This window comes from Nilaparvata lugens, chromosome 10 (genome assembly GCF_014356525.2).
Source record: "Nilaparvata lugens isolate BPH chromosome 10, ASM1435652v1, whole genome shotgun sequence".
In the NCBI taxonomy this organism is placed as follows: Eukaryota; Metazoa; Arthropoda; class Insecta; order Hemiptera; family Delphacidae; genus Nilaparvata; species Nilaparvata lugens.
In genome coordinates this window covers 36,301,184-36,318,529 of record NC_052513.1, presented here as the reverse complement: position 1 = coordinate 36,318,529, position 17,346 = coordinate 36,301,184, and the positions used below count along the sequence as shown (strand labels likewise).

The window sequence follows — 17,346 nt, the reverse complement described above, 5'->3', positions numbered from 1 at the left end:
CACATTTATTTTATCCTCACAAGCCTTCTTACATGAGTAGCTTTTTAAGTCTTTTTGACGTCATTTAATTTTGAAGACCCAAATAAGGGTCTCTCCCAATCATTCCAATGAATTGTTTCACGTTGAATCTGGAACGAATATATAAATAAATCTTCAAAGGAACTTTCCATTTTGTAGGCCGAAAAAATGGAACGAGAGCTTGGAAAAACCGCAGTTGGACTACTCGGAGCTTTTCGAAGAAGACGCAGGGCAGACTCCCGGCCTGACCGTGTGGGAGATCGAGAACTTCCTGCCCAATCAGGTCGAGGAAGTGGTTCATGGCAAGTTCTACGAGGGTGACTGCTACATCGTGCTCAAGACGTTCTTGGACGACAGCAAGAACCTGCACTGGAACATTTACTTCTGGATTGGCGAAAAGGCTACGGTTAGTGTTTTTAAATTTTATATAGTTTCGTTATTCAACGATACTGCTTTACCTTTCCCTTCACCTTTTCCTTAACCTTGACAATAATTATTGTCATTCGAAAGCAATATCAAGAAAATCCAAATTAAATGCTGTAATTCACACGGAAGAACTCTGCTACTGCAAGCAGGTAAATTACAGCATTTAATTTGGATTTTTGTTCAATAATAATTAATTCATTAGCATTTGAATAATTGCAATAATATAATATCTATTTCCATCTTTATTAGCAATACGAGGGTCATTTTTTTGAACCTCCGATCACATATCATAAGAACAGACAAGTGGTAGGGGGGTGATTTTCACAGAGCTGAACAGCTTGTCATCCCCACCAAACGCCCTGTGATCGGTGCGCCCAAATCGTCAATTTTTGTCGAGTTATAGACTCAGAAACATGGCCGCCTCACTATAATAATATTTTATTCTCAACAAAAGTATAACAAAAACAATGTAATACAGTTGAAAAACGTCTCAGATAAATAACATAATAACATAAAATATCAATCTTAAAATAAAACTCGAATAACATTTAACAATTCATTAAATTTGCAAAATTTAGATATTTTTTTTCACTCTAACAAGAATTCGTCAGCTCCATAGAAAGCCTTCTCACTGAGAAAAGAATATAGTTTTGTTTTGAATTGTTTTTCTTCAACAATACTTCTCAAATCAGCCAGAAGTTTCGCAAAAAACTTTTGTCCCCTATAAGTAGGTGTTTTCTCAAATACACTCAGCCTATGTCTCTCAACTGAAATGTTATTCCTTCCTCTAGTGTTATAGCCATGAATATCTGAGTTAACTTGGAATGAATTCAACCTATCCTTCACATGTAATATTGATTTGAAAATGTACAAAGATGGAACCGTTAAAATACTTAGGCTACTGAAAGACTCCCGACATGTCTGTGGAAATTTGAACCCCTCCAGGTATCTTATTGCGGACTTTTGCAAAACAAAAATTCTTTGAATGCTTTGCTTCTAGGTACTCCCCCATAATTCAATGCCATAAGCAATGTGGGATTCAATCAGTGCATAGTAGACACTTTTTGCTGTTGTTTTAGGCACCCGTTTAACAATATTTCTAAATGCAAAAAGTGACCTACTCAATTTCAATGATATCTTGTTCACATGATCCCCCAATTAAGCTTGGAATCCATCGACAAACCTAACATGTTCACAACAGTACAACTTTCAATGTTCGTTTCACCAAGTGTTATGGTGGGGTGAGAAGGACGATACCTATAATCAAAGCTGATGACATGACTTTTGTTTGAATTTAAAGTGAGGTCTGAATCATTAAAAAACTGCACAACCTCATTTGCCATGTTATTTGCCTCAATCTCCAAGTCTATGAGATCTGATCTCATTAGCAAGGTACAATCATCGGCATAGAGAGTAATTTAATCAGTGACAGGAACATTGAATTGAATATCATTTATATATAATATGAAGAGTAATGGGCCTAAAATGGAGCCTTGTGGTACGCCTCGTGTCAATGGTAACTTGGCTGAGTTTACTAACCCATTAGGAGTAGATATACATGTGTACTGGAATCTGTTGCTCATGTATGATGCTATCAATCTATTCGCCACGCCTCTAATTCCGAGCTTTGATAACTTGCATAAACGAATATCGATATTGACACTATTAAAGGCTCTTGACAGGTCCAATAGGAGCGCAGTTACATAATCACCAGCATCAATCCCTTTCACAATTGACTCAAAAAATTTACCGCTGCAGTGATTGTTGACTTTCCCTTCATAAAACCATATTGACTATTGAAAAGCAAATCGAATTTTAACAGATAACTCATAATTCTATCATGAATGAGCCTCTCAAAAACCTTTGACAACGTATTTAAAACTGAAATAGGTCGATAATTATTAATATCCATAACATTACCTTTTTTTAGGATAGGAATCACTTTGGCTATTTTCAATAAGTCTGGAAATATGCCTGTCTTAAACATTGAGTTGATAATGAATACCAATGGTTCTGCTATTTCATGATAACATGCCTTAATTACTGACACCGGGATTTCATCTGGGCCCACAGCCTTTTTAGCTTTTAGATTTTTTATAACTCTAATAACCTCATTGACATTTGTGGGAAAAAGAAAAAAAAATTGGAAAATTCTTTATGACTTTTCTTTTTCAATGATTCTTGTGCTGCAGAGTTTTCATTTGCTGGAGCCATGGATACAAAAAAGTGATTGAAACTTTCAGCTATGGACTTGCTACCTGTAATCAGTTTATTATATTCAATTTCGGTGGGCATTGATCTTTTTTGTTACTCCCTCTAAGTCTATTCACAATCTCCCAGCTAGACTTGGTTCTGTTGGCAGAGGAAAGTATATATTCACTGAAATGTTTTTTCTTTGCCTTTTCAACCTTATTGTTATAATGCTCCTTTACATTTTTAAGTAGTTGTATGTCTATGTCCACTCCTTCACTCACTCTCGTTTTTGCTATCTCTAGAAGAGATCTCATTATTTCTATCTCCTTAGTCATCCACTGACCTTTGAAACGTTTTCTTAGCCTATTATCATTTAATCTCTTGCTGACTGTTTTGACCGGACAATGTACCTTGAAATGATAAAGCAGATTCCTATGGAAATTTATAAATTGTAGATCTGGATCGGATTGGTCATAGACCGCCCTCCAGCTCTCAACACTTAATGCCTGTCTCAAACATTCTATGTTCTGTTCATTACAATCATGCGCACCTGTTGAACTCTTTTTCTGCACCCTGAAATCTCCCTCATGAAATACCGAGAATACTTGAGCTGTGTGATCAGATATAAATTTATGCAAAATACTAACCATAAAGCCTTCTTCAGGAATATTTGTAACTACATTATCTATAGCTGTAGCACTATTTGCAGTTATTCTGGTTGGAATATGTACAGTATAAGATAAACCAAATTGATTTAAGGTATTTAATAAATTTCTTTTGATAGGAGAGTCGTTTAGAATATCAATATTATAATCACCCGCCAGTATTATATTGTATTCAATGGTTACAAGCAACTCATCCATCATCGACTTGAAATTTTCAAAAAATAAATTAGAATCACCATTTGGCGAACGGTAAACTCCTACAATAACAAAAATCCTGTTTCTCAACCTGAACCTTATCCCACATGCCTCAATATTTCCCTCACTACAGAATTGCTCCACATCCAAAGCTCTCGAACGATCATTGACCTGTTCACTCACATAAATGGCCACACCACCTTTCTACAGTAATTAGTTGAAAGAAACATATTTTTCAAAACAATACAATCGATTTCATACTTTCTAAGACCATGCTCTGTTATTACCAATACATCTGGGTTTTCATCCTCAATTAAATCATTTAAAAAATGTATCTTGTTAGCAATACAATCTACATTTTGTAGATTATGTATCTTGTTAGCAATACAATCTACATTTTGGTGAATTACTTTGAAACATGACTTTAGAGAGCCTACTGAAGCATCATCACAGTGATCAATGCGAGATTCATCTCCTCCTATACTTGGATTCATCTTTCTTTTCGTCGAATTTTGACAAGGAATAATAACTAAATTACTGAGGTCAACACCACGATTATGAGAAGCATTGAGTAACTGAAACCTTCTATCAGTTTGTGACTGACTCATTCTAATTGGTATTTTATAAGCAATATCTTTCACTAAATCTAGAGTCCTAAAAAACACAACCTTCCAAAGAGTTCTGTCGTTGTAGTACCTCAACCCCGACACTTCGAAAACTATTAAGAATCTTATCGGCAATAATGTTCTTTCCAATGATGTTTAGATGTAGACCATGGCGAGTATAAAAACGCCTACTATGTATGGCATACACATCAAATAATTCTACACTATTGAAGCGACTGACAAGCTGCTTCAGTTTTTCATTAGCCTGAGATATTGCTACATTAATAGATGAAAACACAGGAAGATCATATCTGCACGGTATATTTACAACAAAAACCCGAGTATGTTTCAGCTTTTCAAGTTGAGATCACGCTGAGACATGGATCCGCATTCCTTATCACACTCCGAAATAACTGAGCCGAAACGTGCCCCAGGCTTCAGAATACTAGTAACTCGAGCATCGGTCCTTTTTGAAATTAAATCGTTCAGTCTCCTTCCTTGGCTGGCGGAAAATAATTTTATTACACCATCCGCATTTTGTCGTCTATTCAAATTACGCGCCGAGCTTAAGACAACTCTTTCACTGTCGCGAGGAATTGGAGAAGCAACTCTTTCCGAACTCTTATCAGAGTTCATATACTTGACATGGTTCGCAAATTGAGTTTTACGCTTTCGAGATGTTGATTTACAGATCCGTAGCTTTACACTTGAGCCGAAGGCAATAGTTCAGCATGAATCTAACGAAGAATTATTCAAGTTTATGCAGGAAACGTAATGAGTGGTGATATTATGCGTGCATGGTGTCGGAAAATTAAAGAAGTCAGTTGAAATGACTTTCGTAATCGAATTATGATCCATGACAACTCGGCCTCACAGTGCTGGTGCAACCAAACGGCTTCTCCAGCAAATCAAATTGGATAATGTCAATCACCCGCCATACAAACCTGACTTAGTCAATAGTAGCATAGCCACCTCTAATACAAGGCCCCGGCCAACGATATTGCAACGTCGCAGCGTAGGCCTGTAATCTAATACATGATTAGTGAAAAAGATCAGCTGGTATTTTTTTAAATCTTTTTTACCAATCATGTATTAGATTCTAGGCCTACACTGCGACGTTGCAATATCGTAGGCCAGGGCCTTGTATCAGAGGTGGTTATGCTAGTAGCTTATATCTTTACCCCAAACTCTAAGACATGAAAGACATGACTTTGATAGCAGTGCTTGCCTTCTAACGAGAAGCTCCAAAAAACATGGTCATATTTGTCATATTTAAACTAAACTCATCTGGCGGCAGCATTTCATGAAGAGGATTTTGGTGGGCTGGTCCACTGGTATAAATAATGCCTCAACATGCAATTATGTAGAAGAATAATCATTAGTGTAAGTAACTTTTGGTGAGAAAATTATTCTTTTAACATTCGTATTTTATTTATGGCCAAACGGAGGTTGAAAAATGACCCTCGTAATACGGCTTTTATTGTTTTATGACTTTTCCTCCTCTTTCTTTGTCATTAGTGGGAAGTCCTTGCCGGGAGTTCCATCTCGCCTGCTATAATATGTTGTATATTACCTAATATATAAGTATGTATTCAAGCCTTTAATGGGCTCACGACCATGCAATACTTACAGGTTTACCATCCAATCATTTATTTATTCAGTTTCGGATTTGTTTTCTTTTTCTCGATTCTTCTTTTTCTTCTTCTTCGTATTTTTCTTCTCTATGGGATTAATTTATGTATGTTTCTTTGTAAATAAACTAGTTAATCCTATAATCCGTACTTCATAGTGTTCAAATCATGTATTCGGTTCCGTCGAGGATAAACGTTCAACCTTATAGGCTAAATTCTGTTGTTGAGCTGCGTACACATATACGCGCCTCCAACCCGCACCGAGCACGCTCCGCCTTCGTACCGCCCTCGTTCCTCCATCGCTCCGCAGTCGCTCCGCCCCCGCTCTGCTGTCGCACCGATCATGAACGTTACGGAAGATGTTAGCTCTTCTCGCGTTCCCCGGTTGATCCACTCTTGCTCCCCAGTCGATCATCAATCGATCTGCTCGAGTGACGTTCGGTTGCGGAGCAGAGCGAAAGTCTGTACGCACCTTAAGAGTTTTCAGGTCGCTCCTGATCGATCTCAGAGCCTCTAACAACGGATTACCAAACACGACAACGGATTAAATAGACAAATAAGTAAAATGTATTCATTAATGAATTTGTTTACAGTTGGACAAACGAGCATGCGCAGCCATCCATGCAGTGAATTTGCGTAATTTTCTGGGCGCCGAGTGTCGGACTGCGCGCGAGGAACAGAATGACGAATCCGACGAGTTTCTCGCTCTCTTCTCAAATGAAATAGCTTACATTGAGGGCGGTCGTACCTGCAGTGGATTCTTCACAGTCGAAGATATGGTCAGTGATATAATTCAACGTTCTTCTAATATTAATTGTTGACATTTATGTTGGTTTTGTTCTGAAGATTGTAGGTAATATGGCTGGCTAAGCCACTAACGGTAGCACATGCATGATAAACATGTCCATCAGTGTGAGGCTTCTAACATAAAATGAACAACCAATTACAATAAATAACCCCCTGGAAAATTACAAATAATAATGACACAAAAATAATTCAACCTCAAATAGAGTAGTGAAGAAAAATAAACAATAAAAAATCGAAGATACAAAAACCTAACTTCGAAGCCTTTCGCTGGGATGACAGAACATGTTCGATAGTGGCCAGCACTACAATTCGACATTCTTCTAATATTCATCATCAGTTTCTTCCATCAAGAGACTATGGAATACAAACAATTTTTTCTAATTTTTCGCTACTAAGGTTTTACAATAATACCAGGATTCGACTAGATTGATCTTAAATGTTTCTAAAAATATATTGCTGAAGATACAGAATTGATAAATCTTCAGAACTATGACATTTAGTAAAAAGTGCTCCAGTGTTTCTAAAGCAGAGTTTCATGGCCATTTTAGAACATATTGATGCCACCAAAAAATTATGTAGAAAATAACTATTGAGATTTGACCATAATTTCTGGGATACTTCATGAAATTTACTGATTAGTGTGAATTTATTTGTGAATTGCAGACATATATGACTCGACTGTACAGAGTGCATGCAGCAGGCATGTCCGGCATTCACTTGGAGCCAGTTCAGGTCAGTTACGAGTCTTTGGATCCGCGCTTTGTATTTGTCCTCGACGCCGGTCTCAAGATATTCCTCTGGTATGGCAAGAAAGCCAAGAACGTATTCAAATCTAAAGCAAGGTATGCAATTCTCCAGTTTTATTAGTTATGCTTATTGAATGATGTTATATTACACATGATTGATGTAGTGACCTACTGTAGGCCTATAGCATAATTAATGTTTTTTTATTTGATTTTATATTTTGACGTTACACTATTCGTTACAATAAAATTTTAATACAATTGTAAATAAAAAATCGATTGATTGACTGAATGCGTATTCGTGCAAGTGCAAGCTTGGTTATGCATGACCAAGCGTGCAGATGAGAAACAAAATCTGGAAAGACCTATAGAAACACTCACACTGACTGTTTGCACTTGCTGCTTGCGTTCAGTGTGAGCAGCTTCATGCAAGTCACTAAGCGCCGTTTGCACAGTGACAGTTTAAACTAAAAATGTAATTTTAAACTGGATTAAATCCGTATCAAGTATCGTATGTTAAAATGTGTTTCATTTTGAGTTTAAGCCAACAGCTGATTAAATTCAGTTTAAGCTTTGACTGTGCAAACGGCCTTAAGTGTTTCAATGGCACTTTTCAAATTTTGTTTTTCGGCTGATTCGACGTGCACTTGATCGAACACGAATTCAATGTGATCACACCCTCAGTTTATGTCAAGTAATTACTGGTAATTACTTTTCTTTAGATTATATTTTCTAGTTTGTTCAGTTCTTTCTTTAGAAGGATGTATCTCATTTAGTGTCATTTTTTAGTATTTATTTAGTAGCTATTTTATTGATCATTTGTTAGTTTTAGATATTGGTAATTACTATTTTCGTACCACTTAGTTTCTTTAGTTCTCATTTCTTTAGAAGTACACCTCTCATTTAGTGTCCATTTTTTAGTTTTTAGGACACTACTTATCAAATCTCATGGACCATTAAACCTAAATATCGATTAATATAGATCAGGCTAGTATAGATGGTAGTTTGACTATGAATGAGCATACATTGAATAATTAAGTTTTTTGGAATAGTAGAACATTTTTCCAAACTATACAGTTATTAACTCAAACATAACGAAAAAACATGCTAGTAATAAGTCAATTGTACTTGCTAGTACAGTTTAAAATTTTATAGCTACTATATTTTAATGTTTTCTCTCTTGTTCAGGGCTAATTGTATTCACATAAAAATTAACAATAAAGGTTCCCTTCTTAATATCTATTTTATTTTTCTCAACGTGCCACTCGAAAATGACTTCAAAGTTGTAACATGTGAAAAATAAAAATAAATGTTGAAAAGGGTACTTTAGTTTTTAATTTTTATGTCTTTATAGGCGTACAATTTTTTTATATACGAATGATGAGAATAATTTTTTTGTCAGGTATCATCATGAACATCAATAGATATTACTAATAAATAACGGTTGATACGTATTAACGACATCCCGAAAATTAATGTTTTCGTAAGTGTTTTTGTGTTTTATAATATTTTTGTGTTTACAGACTTTTAGCCGAAAAAATCAATAAGAACGAACGTAAAAATAAAGCCGAAATATTCATGGAAAGTATTAACGAAGAAAGTACAGATTTCTGGAGGATGTTGGGAGAAGAAACTGGGTCTCCACCTGAAGACGAAATAGAGGTGAAGTGCATTAAATATTTTTAATTTATTTTTTTATTAATTATAGTATCAATTATTAGTATTATAAGAAATGAATTTCAATACAGTTATTAAGAAAGCTCCGTGAAACAATATTATCGAGTGTGACGACAAAAGCTTAATTTAATAATGTTATTAGATTTTATGTTTATTTGATTTAATAATGTTATTATTGTAAATATACTCACGTCTAACTGCATTGATAATTGAATCAATTGACAATAGTGAGGTCCACGCTATAATGGCAGTGGAGAAAGATAGGAGAACGGAGCTCTCCCGATTCCATCCTCTATAGAAGGTAGCTGTTACCGTTATATCTGATTTAATATTACCTGTTTATTATTGTTTGAAATATTCAATTATATTTTATCTGTCAAGAAAATATATTTTTCAATCAGTAAATAAACTTTTTAAATAATTTTATTGAATATTTTGTTGATCAATTACACTTCTACATTTGAAAGAATAAGACTTTGATATTCTTTCAATTATGGAAAAATACCACAACATCTCATACCATACAATCAAATCACTTCTACATTGTTAAAAAACGATCTAGCAACGTTTGCTGAGCTAGAAAAGGATAGAGCTATTTGCTTTGTCGAATGATAGACAATGATAGGAACAACAATGCTAATCAAATACTGCCATTATAACGTGGACCTCACTATAGGGATAATGTTGGTTTACAAAGTGTTTTTATGACTGATTTGATAATGTTTTCTCTCTTGTTCAGGGCTAATTGTATTCACATAAAAATTAACAATAAAGGTTCCCTTCTTAATATCTATTTTATTTTTCTCAACGTGCCACTCGAAAATGACTTCAAAGTTGTAACATGTGAAAAATAAAAATATATGTTGAAAAGGGTACTTTAGTTTTTAATTTTTATGTCTTTATAGGCATACAATTTTTTTTTATTTACGAATGATGAGAATAATTTTTTTGTCAGGTATCATCATGAACATCAATAGATATTACTAATAAATAACGGTTGATACGTATTAACGACATCCCGAAAATTAATGTTTTCGTAAGTGTTTTTGTGTTTTATAATATTTTTGTGTTTACAGACTTTTAGCCGAAAAAATCAATAAGAACGAACGTAAAAATAAAGCCGAAATATTCATGGAAAGTATTAACGAAGAAAGTACAGATTTCTGGAGGATGTTAGGAGAAGAAACTGGGTCTCCACCTGAAGACGAAATAGAGGTGAAGTGCATTAAATATTTCTAATTTATTTTTTATTAATTATAGTATCAATTATTAGTATTATAAGAAATGAATTTCAATACAGTTATTAAGAAAGCTCCGTGAAACAATATTATCGAGTGTGACGACAAAAGCTTAATTTAATAATGTTATTATTGTAAATATACTCACGTCTAACTGCATTTATAATTGAATCAATTGACAATAGTGAGGTCCACGCTATAATGGCAGTGGAGAAAGATAGGAGAACGGAGCTCTCCCGATTCCATCCTCTATAGAAGGTAGCTGTTACCGTTATATCTGATTTAATATAACCTGTTTATTATTGTTTGAAATATTCAATTATATTTTATCTGTCAAGAAAATATATTTTTCAATCAGTAAATAAACTTTTTAAATAATTTTATTGAATATTTTGTTGATCAATTACACTTCTACATTTGAAAGAATAAGACTTTGATATTCTTTCAATTATGGAAAAATACCACAACATCTCATACCATACAATCAAATCACTTCTACATTGTTAAAAAACGATCTAGCAACGTTTGCTGAGCTAGAAAAGGATAGAGCTATTTGCTTTGTCGAATGATAGACAATGATAGGAACAACAATGCTAATCAAATACTGCCATTATAACGTGGACCTCACTATAGGGATAATGTTGGTTTTACAAAGTGTTTTTATGACTGATTTGATAATATTTTATCAAATATTTTGTTCAACGAAGTGGCTGATTTAATGAAATGTTCCAGGAGCATGTTGAAGACGACTTTGTGCCTTGCATTCCGAAGTTGTATCAGGTGAAACTGGGCATGGGATACTTGGAACTTCCCCAGGTCGAGGTTCCTCACAACAAGCTGGTTCACACACTCCTGCAGAGTCGCAACGTCTATATTCTCGACTGCTTCCTTGATGTGTTTGTATGGTGAGTTCCGATAAACTGACAAATTACGATTACAGATAAAATATAAATAATGTTGGAATATTATTTAAAAATATAATTAATGTCAAATATAAATAATGTTATTTATAATATAAATAACTAATTTATTTCAGTTCAGACTCAGCAGTCGTAGAGACAAGACGTACTTTTTCTAACCTCAATTCATTCTTTTATAATCTAACTTGAAATGATTTGCAATAAGTGCGATAACGTTATTCCGGATAGGGAAAGTATAGTGTGTCCCAAGTGTAATCGTGTTTATCATTATTTGTGTCAATCGATCAAGGAAGTAAGTTTTAAAAAAATGTCAAACGATTCAAAATCGAAATGGAGCTGCGTGGACTGTAAGTCGGTTTGTGCTTCTAATACAAAAACCGGTTTATCTTCGATCGATAACACACTGCAGAATAAGGACGGTAAGACAAGCAGCGGTTCACCTTCATTATCTCTTTCACTATCGCAGGGTGATTTGATGGCAATAGGCAAAATTGTAAAGCAAATGATTCAAGACGAACTAACCCCGGTAAAAAAAGACTTCAGTGAAATAAAAGACTCGATTGATTTCATTTCTAAAGAATTTGAAAACTTTAAAAGTGAACTGTCCGTGATGAGAGCTACCGTTAAGGACTTGAGAAGTGAAGTTGTTTGTTTGAAAACAGAGAATGTTCAATTGAAGGCAGACATTGCCTCCTTTCAAGAATATTCTCGTAGGGATAATATAGTTCTGACTGGTCTTCCTGAAACACCGAATGAATCAGTATTCGAAATTTTCAACAACTTATCATCTGCAATCAAAAATCCGTTATCATCTAGAGATATAAGTACAGCTCACAGAATTCCAACCAAAATAAAGTCTGACATCAAACCAATTGTAATAAAATTTCTCCGGAGACAGGACAAAGTGAAATGGTTAGCTGATTTTAAAATAGTATCATCCCTGAACAAAAAAAATCCCGGCATACCTACAAAATCCATAAATAATAATCTTCCAGATGGAAAAGTTTTTGCAAATCACCACTTGTCACCAGAAATGTTGCAGAAACTTAAACAAATCAAAAGTGTCGCATTCACAAAGGGCTATAAATTCGTATGGGCAAGAGAGGGCAAGATCTTCGTCCGCAAAGATGCTTCACATCCAGTTATCACAATAAAGTGCAGGGAAGATTTAAACAGTCTGTAATGTTTCATGAATAGGTCTATAATTTAAATTATAGTAAGTTTTATAATGTAATTTTGTTTTTGGCAAATAAATTATTATTATTATTATTATTATTGTTGTTTTCTTTTTTCTTACTTTTCTCTCTCTCTCTCTCTCTCTCTCTCTCTCTCTCTCTCTCTATCTCTTTATAAAGCCAATTAATCAATCCCTTTTTCACTTTTTTATCATTTTTGGCTCTTGTTCATTGAATTTATACCTTGGTTTTTCACGTTTCAAAGCTTATTGACTATTTCAGGACATCCTATAGGAGGTCCGAGGTCCTGACTATATTTACAGTCAGGATCTTCTTCTTCTTCTTCTCCTTCTTCTTCTTCTTCTTCTTCTTCTTCTTCTCTTCTTCTTCTTCTTCTTCTTCTTCTTCTTTCTCTTCTTTATAAAAATGACTCAATTTGAGTGTATTAAAATACAACGATATCCATAGGATTAATACCTCTAGTTTTTACGTTTGACTGTATAATTCAAATTTATTTTTGTTTCCAAACACATATATATATCCAATTTAGCCAACAAGTACTTGGACTCTGAAAAATAAATAGGAAGATCACTTACTCCAATCATAGAGAAAAGATAGCATTAGCTACAATAGACAATTGAATTGGGGTAATCTAGACTATGATGTTATGATACCCATACCGATTTGTTACAAACAGGGTTTTAAGCAGTAAATTGGAATAAGGAATAAGAATGAAACCGATAGGTGAAAACAAATCGATATTATAATGAAATGCTGGTTTCTTAGTCCTCACACTATTGTACTGAGTAGATAATAATATATTTCACGAGATGCAGGGTGTTGGCTAAACTTTCAATATATTTCAACTAGTACAAGTTATAAGTAAAATCACCATACGAACAAACATATTTATATTTAAATTATTAGAGTGTAATGGATGTATTTAAACTTTGTAAAATTGACTATGTGTGCTTGTTGTTGCAGGCTCATGTTTGCCTTGTATTATTTACTAGAGTTACCAACCATGACGTTGTCTATAATGTGAAAACATTCTGTGACAATAAAGATATTTATTTATTATTTGGAGGAATTTCACTCGATGCTATTATATTCAAATATTAAAGAAATTGAATGGATAGGAGTTGTCAATAATGGAACAAAAAACTGGCCTGTCGACGATTAGGCCTGTTTTGTTACAGAGCTTACACCCGGAGCTGCTTTCTCGAGTGGAAAGCTCGAATAGTGGGAAGGTAATATATAAAAAATCAGAATCCACCGCTCCAGCCAGCCTGCACTATTTAGCAGGGAAACCAACGAGACTGGCCTGAACATTGAGTTCATTAATTGGAACTGGAATAACATTCTCAAAAATTGATATATCTTTTCATGAATTGACGTTATTCAGGTTTGGCAAAAAGTCGACGCGACTAGTGAGGGCGGCGGCCGTGAAGCTGTCGGAGGAGCTGTTCACGATGCTGGATCGATTCCATGTATCGATTTATTCGACATTCTGTATCGATTTATTCGACATTCTGTATCGATGTATCGACATTCTGCAATGATGTATCGATATTCTGTTTTTCAGGTTTGGCAAGAAGTCGACACGACTAGTGAGGGCGGCGGCCGTGAAGCTGTCACAGGAGCTGTTCACGATGCTGGATCGGCCGGAGCACGCGCTGGTGACGCGCATCCAGGAGGGCACCGAGACGCAGATATTCAAGACCAAGTTTGTCGGCTGGGATGAGGTCATTGCTGTCGACTTCACGCGCACTGTCGAGTCTGTGCAGAAGACGGGCGCCGACCTAACCAAGTGGGCCAAACAACAGGAGACTAAGGTTAGTCTGAATTTACGTTAATGTGAGCCAAGGTTGAACCAAGGTTAAAATTTGGTTGGTTGAAACTGAGGTTAAACCAAGATTGGTCCAAACCAAGGTCTGTCCAAACTAAGGTTGAACCAAGGTTAGTCTAAACTAAGATTGAACTAACGTTGAACTAACGTTAAACTAAACTAAAGCTAGTCCAAAACAACGTTAATGCCAAAACTAAGGTTAAAACAATGTTAAATCAACAAACTGAGTTTAGTCTGGACTCCCATAGTAGTTCAGTTAGTTTGACTCAGATCAAACTAATGTTAGTCAAAACTAAGGAAGATTAAACTAACGTTAAAACAATTAAGCCTTAAGCTGCGTTTACACCAAAGTTATTAACAAAATGTTTATTTCTCCGTCTCTATAGATTCTATTAGATTGAGCATAACTTATCATACACATGATGAACATATTTGTTTGTCAAGTTCCGTTCTAATAGAATCTATAAGGACGAAGAAATAAACAGTTTGTTAATAACTTTGTTGGAAACGCAACTTGTACTGCATTATAAAATGAATCTATAAACTGATCTCACCATAGTTATCATAACAAGCGGGGCTGTCATCAACCACTGTCATAAGAAGACCATGTATACTAACATCATAGTGCAATAAAGTTTGACATTCAACTTTGGGCTGCGTCCTTAATGTTATTGTGACTTAATATTTATTTATTGATGGGAATAAATTGGAAGTTGCATTTGTTCAAATGCTAAATAATGAATAATTATTATTAAACGAAATTCCAATTAGAATCTGTAAATCATCCCGAAGATTTCTGCTACTGCAAATATTGACAATTTCTATCTAGCTGTTTACCCTGTTGTCAATATTTGCAGTAGCTGAAGTCTTCGGCGTGATTTACAGAATTTAACTGCAAATATTGACAACAGGGTAAACAGCTAGATGGAAATTGTCAATATTTGCAGTAGCAGAAGTCTTCGGGGTGATTTACAGCATTTAACTGGAATTTCGTTTAATAATAATAATTTATTTATTCACAATGGATAAATTTATAATTCATGATGACTCCACCCGTTATTATGACTTGTGTTTTGTGGTTTTGCAGGCTGATTTGGCAGCGCTGTTCACTCCACGCCAACCGCCCATGTCTTCAGAGGAAGCCAAGCAGCTTATGGACGAATGGAACGAAGATCTCGAACGAATGGAAGCTTTTGTACTGGAAAAGAAGTTCGTCAAACTCCCTGACGAAGAACTGGGTAAAAATTTTCTCTTTACACGTATTTGATATGAATTGATTTCAATTTCTAATCTTAAATGTTTCATTTATTAGGTTAAAACATCAAATCAAATATTTTTTTGCCATTAACAAATACATGTATCGACAACGTCACCCATCACAATGGGTCGATTAAATAAAAACTAGGATCTAGTGGCTAGCAACTAGCTGAAGCTAGTTAGTTCAAGCTACAGATAATATTATATAGAAGTAATAACAATGGTTAACTCTTTACGGTAACTGTGGTGCAAACATTCAGTTGAATAATCATCTAGTTCTAGGTCGATGCAACTGTGAATAATCACCTGTTTCCGGAAAATTCTTAGGGCCGGTTTCTGTGCTCGGGATTTGGCTAAGTTCTAGACTTTAAACAGCTGGAGTCAGAATATTGGCTTTCCGAAACGGCTCGTAGTCGCAGTTTTTATGATAATCTTTATTTTCTCAGTTCTATAATTGGAAACGTTTTTCCTTGTCGAAATGAAACATTCCTAAATAATTCAAAATAGCTGAAACTTTACAACATTTTCTCTTTATTTTATTTTTTTTTAATTTTTTCTAGTTTTTTGAAATTCAATTTAAACGTGACTTTGACTATAACTATGACTACGACTAGGTCCCGTTTCGGAAAGCCAATTTTCTGACTCCAGCTGTTTAGAGTCTAAAACTTAGCTAAATCCCGAGCTCGGAAATCGGCCCTAAGGGTATTGGATTCACAAGTGCACGTGAGATCATGCATGACAAAGCGCGCGGATGAGAAACAAAATCTGGAAATATAGGTTTCCAAAATTGTCTGATATGATTAATCTGTGTTAATATAGCCTCCTTGTTATCACCGTTTCTAATGGGCGATTGATTTGTGTGGCAGGTCACTTCTACAGCCAGGACTGCTACGTGTTCCTGTGCAAGTACTGGGACCCGGTGGACGTGGACGAGGGGGACGGGGGCGAGGACAGCAGCTCGCTGCCCGAGGATGACTTCCAGTGGGTGGTCTACTTCTGGCAGGGCCGCGACGCGCCCAACATGGGCTGGCTCAAGTTCACCTTTGGGTCAGTTGGCTCTCACACTACTCATTCTATTCGTGATCAAATTTGTTGAATGAGAATTAATTGATATTGCGGAATTTCTCCTTAATTGAAAAAGCACCGTTTTAGTTTTATTTATTTATTTTAAAATATACATACAGTATTTGAGGGCACCAGGAACTAAATCCCATTGTCCTCATAACGCACATTGAATATTTCAATTCAGGTACACTTCGAATATAGAAATTGGCCATTTTTTGTGTATTGAAATATGAGCTTAAGTACACTCAACATTAAATTTTCCATTTTTCGACCGAATTTGACTTATGATGCATGATTTTGGACCGCCTTGACAAGCCGAGAAGAATGAAGTGTAGTACGATGAAATCTGAGCATTGTGTCAAAAGTTATAAGTGTTTGAAATGTTGATCCTTGAGGTGTCCTTGAGCGCGCCTCTTCACTAGGAAATACTGAAATGAAGTGCATCTAATGGGTGATTCTCATAGAACATAATCTCATGAACTTATGTCATTGTACGAAATATCAATGTAGTTGGTGATGCCGGTTGAAGCAGAAAATTAGGTGTATTTCACAATACAAGGAGCATTGTTGTCAGGTGTACCTGGAAATCTATATGAGATAGAGCGCTCTAATCTTAGATTGTAGAGCACAAAAATACGCCCAGAGGGATTTTGAATTATACATCTAAATGGTAACAATCGGAAGATATTGTTGGTCAAAAACTAAACTGTGGCCATCCAGACCAAAGACACAACAATCGCCCACCAATGACAGCAGGTCACATCTACATTTATATAAATGTGACAAAAATAAAACCGTGTTATTCAATCATTGTATTCTATTTGAATTTCTCTCTTCTACTACTTAGCGTAGGGAGGTTCTCAGTTCATTAAGTAGCTATTT

At 35.2% G+C, this 17,346-nt stretch overlaps 1 protein-coding gene across 1 annotated transcript in view; it reads left to right on the top strand.

Moving 5' to 3' along the window:
• LOC111044470 (protein flightless-1) overlaps positions 1 to 17,346 on the top strand; it is a 54,233-nt gene that overhangs the window by 25,898 nt on the left and 10,989 nt on the right. Inside the window, exons 10-17 of the mRNA XM_039436781.1 lie at positions 178 to 424; positions 6,327 to 6,512; positions 7,204 to 7,382; positions 8,807 to 8,945; positions 10,931 to 11,103; positions 13,879 to 14,128; positions 15,230 to 15,380; positions 16,266 to 16,446. Coding sequence (XP_039292715.1) covers positions 178 to 424; positions 6,327 to 6,512; positions 7,204 to 7,382; positions 8,807 to 8,945; positions 10,931 to 11,103; positions 13,879 to 14,128; positions 15,230 to 15,380; positions 16,266 to 16,446 — 1,506 coding nt within the window. The remainder of the gene's footprint in view (positions 1 to 177; positions 425 to 6,326; positions 6,513 to 7,203; positions 7,383 to 8,806; positions 8,946 to 10,930; positions 11,104 to 13,878; positions 14,129 to 15,229; positions 15,381 to 16,265; positions 16,447 to 17,346) is intronic.